Source organism: Gavialis gangeticus, unplaced genomic scaffold (assembly GCF_001723915.1).
Source record: "Gavialis gangeticus isolate Ggan-Ray unplaced genomic scaffold, GavGan_comp1, whole genome shotgun sequence".
NCBI lineage: Eukaryota > Metazoa > Chordata > Crocodylia > Gavialidae > Gavialis > Gavialis gangeticus.
This window is the reverse complement of record NW_017729031.1, coordinates 23,301,978-23,309,705: the sequence shown is the minus strand read 5'-3', so window position 1 is coordinate 23,309,705 and position 7,728 is coordinate 23,301,978. Positions and strand designations below refer to the sequence as shown.

At 38.5% G+C, this 7,728-nt stretch overlaps 1 protein-coding gene across 8 annotated transcripts in view; it reads right to left on the bottom strand.

The window, feature by feature from the left end:
• NCKAP5 (NCK associated protein 5) overlaps positions 1-7,728 on the bottom strand; it is a 962,935-nt gene that overhangs the window by 161,845 nt on the left and 793,362 nt on the right. For all 8 annotated transcript variants that reach the window (XM_019522509.1, XM_019522508.1, XM_019522512.1 and 5 more), the window contains one exon: positions 4,431-4,469. In XM_019522509.1, coding sequence (XP_019378054.1) covers positions 4,431-4,469 — 39 coding nt within the window. The remainder of the gene's footprint in view (positions 1-4,430; positions 4,470-7,728) is intronic.

Below are 7,728 nucleotides of genomic sequence, written 5' to 3'. Positions count from 1 at the left end.
AATCTCTTCCCCCTTGTCCAGGTGATAGGTCACCTGGTCATAAAAGGAAATGAGATTGGTCAAGCAAGACCTACCTGCAACAAACCTGTGCTGGGTATCCCTCAGGATATTGCCTTCAGCTAGTCTGTTAAGGATGGCTTCTTTGAGAATCTTTTCCAAGACCGTTCCCAGGATAGAGGTCAGGCTGATGGGCCTATAGTTTGCCAGATCCACTTTCCTCCCTTTCTTGAAGATAGGCATAACATTGGCCTTCTGTAGTATCTGAGTATTTTACATACTACAGGTAGTCAGTGAAGATTTAAAATGAGAAGTCCATGGGTGAGAGACAGACGGGGGGGGGAGGGGTGGGCAGGGGGATGAATGTAGCAATTAAATAGTGGAGAGGTACCTGGGGAGTCAGATGTCAGCCAGGTCATAATGCGTCATAAATCCAATGTCTATATTTAGTCCATGAGTTTTTGTATCCAGGAGGTTGATGAAGTGAAGTTCATAGGCTCATCTCTGAGAAGTGTTTTGTAAATTCCCTTTAAAGATTAGAACTGAGAGACTGGAGAGAGAGTGGTTTTCTTGTGAGAAATGTGCACCCACAGGTAATTGGCTGTTCTTGTCTTTGATAGATTTCCAGTGTGCATTCATTCTGGTGCGCACTTGTTGTTTGGTCTCTCCTACGTATTTTCCATCAGGGAATTTTTTGCTTTAGATGAGATCTATCACATTTCTGGAGGTGCAGCTGTAAGATGCAGGAATGCTGATGGCTCTGTTGTGGGGTGTAGTAAGTGTGGGGGTAGAGATGTGTTGGCAGGTTTTGCATTTGTTGTCATGGCATGGTCTGGATCTATTTGGTGTGTTTTGGGCCTGAGGAAGTTTGCTTCTGGTGATGCGGTTAGCGAGGTTGGGTGCTTGTTTGAAGGCTAGGATGGGTGGTTCTGGGAAGATCTCTTTAAGAACAGGGTCTCTTTCTAGTATGCGTGGCAATTGTCTGAGGGTTTTCCATATGGGTTCAAGGGAGGGATGATATATCATGACCAGCGGTATGCAATTCGTGGGGGGGGGTTTCTTCTCTATTGCAGCAATTCTACACATGGTATCCAGATGGCTCTTTCAAATGTGCGAATTCTCTCTCTGCAGGAGTGTCCTTGTTGGGTGAAAGCCTTTTTAAGATTGGTGGCAAAGTGAGGATTGTCCTTGTTGGGTGAAAGCCTTTTCAAGATTGGTGGCAAGGTGAGGATTGGACAAGACAGGATTGGAGCTTTCTCACCAAATGGTGAAAGGTACTCATAGCCATTACTGCCACCTGAAAATCCAGGTGTAGTAAGGCTGCAAACCTGAGTGAGAGAAGGCTGAACCCATTCAGTGATAGATTAGATACCCTTATTACCACAAATCACAGATTCTGGCAACCACCATCACTTCTGTTTTGTCTGGATCCAGCTTCAGTTGGTTCACTCATATGCAGTCCCCAACTGGAAGCAGGCAGAGGATAAGGATGGAGACTATGAAGTCTGGGTCAGATGAGGAGGAGAGATAGAGATGGCTGTCACCAGCATACTGATGGCACCTCATTCCAAATCTCTGCATGGTCTTGCATAAGAGTCTCATATAGATATTGAACAGGGGTGGCAACAAGATGGAGCTCTGGAGAACCCCACAGGAAAGGTCCAAAGGGAAAAAATAAGCACTTGCTCATTACCATTGCTCATTAAGAGCAATTTTGCAAAAAACCCACCACACTACATAAATGCATTTCATGGTTAACTGTATCAAAGGCTACTGAAAGGCCTAGTAAGCTCAACAAAGCACAAGTTCCCCTGTCAATTTCCAAGCAAAAAACTGTTGCCAAGGCTATATGCAGTCTTTGTGCTATACCAGGACAAGAGTCAGACTGATAAAGGTTCAGCAATCCGATAGCATCCAGATGTGCCTTGAGTGGTCAGGTGACCACCCATTCAATTATCTTACCCAAAAAAGGAGGTTGGAAACAGAGTGATAGCTGGCTGGGGAGTCAACATCAAGAGATCATTTCTTAAGTGAGGAAAAACACTGAATGGTTCAGCAGACCCTAGAGTGAAGAATATAGATATTCTCTAGCATCTCAGGATGGCATGCAGATGTTGGATCCACACATCATGAAACAGATCTATTATAGACTGTAAACTTCAATTTCACAATGCTGATCCAGGTCTTAAGAAAACCTCCAGCCTTATTATCTCAAAATAATTTTGTTGTTTTTATCACTTCTTAAATTTCCCAGACGTAAAACTTGCTGTTTGTGGAGGAAGAAAACCCATATCATTTTGTTGCATAAAGTGGTGAATTTTTGCTTTGAGGCTAATTCAGGACAATTCTCAAATGTACGCATTTTTTCCATATTCCTGGTGAAAAGCTATGCACATCAGAGGAACTCTGTATGTATTATAACAAATGATATACTCCAAAAGTGCACATTTAAGACTGTAATTCTGTCTCAAGGTTTCACTGACATTGATAAATCACTCAGGCTCTGCTCTCTTGGTTTGTGTCACCAGCGTCCCTCAGCAGACTCACAGTTTCCTCATATAATGTTGTGTGTACAGTACTTTATTTCCTCCATTACAGAATACACTTAATTTAAACAAAAATTAATCCTGGATGTGTAATTTCAAGTCCACGATAAAACACACACAATACGTCTTGCTGTGCATTATTACTCTTCTTGAATCTTTGAAAACTCTCTGCTTCTCTTCATGCCTCTCTCAGCCCCAGAGGTGTGTTACCTCACCCTGCCATGACTTGCTGCATCTTACTGCTTAGCTGGACTACAGTAGATTTAGCTGTTTACTAGTTATTACTTGGATTTGTATAGCTACCCATTTGTGACCAACTCAAATAGTCCAATTACCTATTATACACTATTGTTTTCCTGTCCTTTCTGGTAAAAGAACTCATATGAATGCTGTTAGAAGTACTGTAACTGTTATTATTTATTAGCATTTAGAAGAGTACCCATTTTCATCATTCTATGGATATTATATTAGCTGGTATTACTCAGTAGTAGGTAAGCAGCTGTTATATCTCATCAATACTAAGAAAATCACTTTACTAAATATATTCAAATCCATTTTTATTATATCCATGTGAGTTTCTTGGCTTCTAGTGAGTCTGGGCGTTTTCATTGCTAGGGAAGTATGTTGTCATCAACATGTCTGCCTCCTACTGCAAAGAGATTCAGTTTTTCTCCTCATATGGAAAACACCATAATGCTTCCTAAATGAGAGATTACTATATTGAAAGCAACCCTTCAGCAAATACGTCATCACCTACGTTTTTATATTACAAAACAAATCAGGTTTCGTGTTTATACTCAAGGACGAGCCTCTGTTTCCAGTTAAGATACACAAAATAATAAACTCATTGACTTTGGCCTTCCTTTAGCATAGCTGAAATATTGTTCATGACGGGGAATAGTGACAGCTCCGGAGACTGTATTTCTGTAACTATACGGAGAATATAGTATGGGCAGCAAAGTGCAAACTTCCCTATGCAGCCCTGGCTTATATCTGAATTGCATAGATCATTTCTAGGTTTTAGATTGTAGGTTTTTTTGTCCAGAGCTCTGTAAAGTGGTATTCTGAGCACAGAGCCAAAGGCTTTGCTCTGCACTCAAACCTATAAGACACAGTAATGGAAAACTGAGTAATGAATCTCCATCTGCAGTAGCAGGTGTAGAGTCTTTCTATGGTCATAGCTGCTGAGTTTAAAGATGCAGAATACATTGTTAATTCCTCCCACCATTTCTCATTTGGTTTTGTACAGTCTGTAAAATCAGTGACTATAAATGGGATACTCCCACACATATACCTGCAAAGCCCTTCTGTGCACCTGCTGTAGAGCAGACATACAAGAAAGCACAATTCCACAGGACAGGGGGTGGGAAGGGAAAGAACCTCTTCCTTCACATCTATTATACTATATGGACATGCACTTATACCACGGCCTTCCCACTGCCCCTTATGGAGCACAGGATCTCCCATTTGATCCTTACATTCTTTTGAGAGAAACAAGAGGGCCAATTAGTGACAAATGCAATAATGTTTTCCTAAATTGGACTCGGAGAAACAGGAACTGGACTAGGAGAGAGAACTAGCCATTGTTGAGCCATCAGATGGGAAGGACATTCAGGCCTTCCTGACTTTAGACAGGAATATTTTAAGTATTTAATGGCATGCAGTGATGTATTCCATTATCTATCTCCTGAGGTATCCAGGTTCATAAATAGTTGTTGTTGGTGTTGTAAGAGGAACATAAGTTATACCTTGAAATTTTGCAGTTGTGTTTGTGAAATTTGTGCACGCATTCTTTAAAAAAAGGTCTTATGTCCAAATATACGTTCTCTTATTCAATGGTCAGCATCTGGCCCTTTACAACATGTCATAATCAGAGAAGCAACTCACCTTTTGAGTAAGTAGAGCTTGAACAACCTGATTGGCAACCTGAAAGAAATAAAATAGATGAGTATATTATATTGATTTTGTTTTGGCGATGGATAGACTCTTTTTGAGGAACCTCACTGTTTTGCCCCACAACACTCACTCCTAAATAAAAATTGTTTATGGAGATGACTATAATGTAGGTTATAACATGTAGCCTCAACCCCATTAGAACGAATCTTAAAAACTCCAGAATGACATTATAGATGTTTGCTTTACTTCTCTAAAGCAGGAGGGAGATGACAATGACAATCAGAGGGTCATATTTCTGGCTAGTATACATGAGCATAGATGTAGTGAGTTCAGAGGAGATGAAATGCACCAGCTGAGGATATGGTCATGAATGGTTTCATAAAGCTTAATTGTTTCTTGATTCAATATTGACAAAATAAAACATCTATCATGACAGGCAGATACCATAAAGTGCCACAGAAAATTAAAATACCTACTGACATCAAAATGTGGTTGGGAGGCATTCACAACACACAGTCTAATTGACTTGAATCAGATTACATGCCATTGATTAGTAGTACTGTATAGTCAACAGGGAATTTTTAAATTTATTTATTTTGTACAAACATCCTCTCATTTACACCTGACACCGAGGAAGAAAAATATTTTCTCTTGTTGATGCCTTTAGATAAATGTTTCATTTTAGTGCTGCCATAATCAAATGTAATTTGAAGCTGTACATACACATATTGTTACATTTGCAATATGTTTGTTCAAATTCCACTCAGCAATCTTATAGATGGGTAACATAATCAGAGACATAACTAGCATGTATCAAGGGGCTCCAGTTACAATTTACAGTACAATTTATTTTTTTTAACCTTACAATATAATACACAAGGCTGTCCTTTGGAAGTGCAAATCTGCACTGACTTTCCCTAAAGGTAGTCAATTTTTAAAAAAAATAAGACTGTTCATGTGAGTTGAGTCAGGAGCAGAAAGCTGAAGCTAATTTATTGCTGTAAATAATTCCATTCTTTTAGATCCAGAAGTTGCATTTGATTCATATTCTCATAAAACTGCCTACAATCAATTCTTTTCTCAAACTAGTCCCTAACTTAAGGAAACCTGTGGAGCAAGGGTCACATATAATAGCTCTATACATGATTTAACAGAAGACACAGACTAATAATAGAACTGTAATAACCCACAGGACTAAATATGTTATCTTTGAAATCCACGTGTGTTGACCTATGGGCTTTTAGTCCACATCCAAGAGTGTTCCTTCTGGCATGTACTTCCAATGTCTGTTTGCTCTACCTGAAAATTGAACAGACCACATCTAATACATTATGTCTTTACTTCTTGACGTGGAGTTACTTTAGCAAGAAGGACTACAAGGTTCTTTGAAGTGTGTACAAATCACTAGCAACAAAATTGCCTACAAAATTTTCTCACGGCTTTATACTGCACTCAGTAGTGCAAATGGAATAATCCCCCAGCTGAATACCATTTTCCAATGTGGGTGACTGAAGGTAGGCATCTCAATGAAAGTCGCTTGATATTCACAGCTGCTAATGACCCACAACTCATACTGATCCCAACAGGAGGGACGGGCACTCAATTTATCTGAACATCAGGATGCCATCGTATTGTTTTAAGCACTGCAGCTGGAAAATTCTGTCCCTGTAAGATTTTTCAAGCACAGTGCTCTGACCAATATTTTAAAGCAGAGGCGGTGGACTCAGACAAGCTGGAAGTCTGCATGATAGGACTCTACAGCAACTGTTGTTTATTTAGGAATTGCACTGAAGACAGTCACCAATTAAAGTAATATCCACATTCCCAGAGCTTAAATGTTCTCATCCTTTTCCTCTAATAAAGTCTACGTAATTATATGTGGAAAAGGGAAGTATTTGCTAATTGCAATCATACCTTGTACCTGTACTGCTATCACTTGAGAATGGCAATAAATTACAGCATGCAGTCACATGCCTGTGAGGTCAATACAATCCTTATTTTTTTAAATGGGAAATCTTAGCTTACAGCCAGATTTTATAGGTAATGGATAACCACTTTAGTTAGAACCACAGGTGCTTAGTAAACTGCAGATCTTAAAATGACTTTGCAAGTCTCATTGTTAACACAGAAAAAGTACAGAATATAATACAGAAGTGCTGTTATACATTAGAGAGCAGTGCCAGCCTTCACTTTGGTTGCCTTTCCTTACACTGCGCCACAACTAAGTATTTTAGATTAATTTTCTTATTGTGGATCATAACACAAGAGATAAAAGAGTATGTTACACCTTTTCCTTGCACAGTTATGTTTGCATAAATATATTATGCCGTGGTTTGGAGAGGAAGTAGCAGAAATAATGAGTCAAACTTATGTGAAAAAATATCGGTGTCATTTATTTTTGAAATGTCTACTGTACTAAGCATACATACATTTGCAGAACTATTTCTCTCATGTATGGCTTTGTGCAGCATTTACAAATTGCAAATGTATTGAACAGAAATTTAACATATTTTTCTATAATTCTCAGAGTAATAAAATGAATATTGGAAAAGCCGCTATATTTTAGGTCAACTAATTGAAATGTATAACAACATTAATAAGGCATAATTTAAAGCTATCAACTACCACTAAGGTGGTAATTTGTATGATTTCCTATACCTTGGTATAGTCAAGCTTGACAGCAATCCTAGCTGGCACAATTATGTGAATAAACATTATACTACTTCTTGCCAATAAACTGACAGTCAAATTACAAAATAGGAAACTAGGATTAAGCATGTAAAACTCAAGCCCCAAAGGTAAAAGAAGATAATCCTGTTTCTTACATTATGTTTCTAGAGACAGGAGAGATAGGTTTACAGTATATTTCTGAATCTTAAACAAATGAACTTTTTCTGGTGTGGATAGCATTAGAAAGCTTCAATGATATTTACTTTCAAATACTATTTCAAAGACGTTCATATGTGTACTTTAGAAATGGGTAATTAATTTAAAATCTGTGAATATTTTGTAGAATTATTAAAGAATTAAGCCCTTTAAGGTTTGCCATTTATGAATAGAGGTTTGGTTGAGTTTTATTGTGAAAATGTTCACAGAGTCATAGGTTTGCCAGGGACCCCATGGTTTATCTAGTTCAAGCCCATGCACAAATGCAAGATGCACAAGTCCTAAATTATCTCAGATAAATGTTTATCTAGCCTCTTCTTCAATGAGGGTCATGGAGCATGAGTTTTTTTGTTACGGGGCAAATATTGACACTGAAAGATTAAATGTAGGCTATCGAATGAAG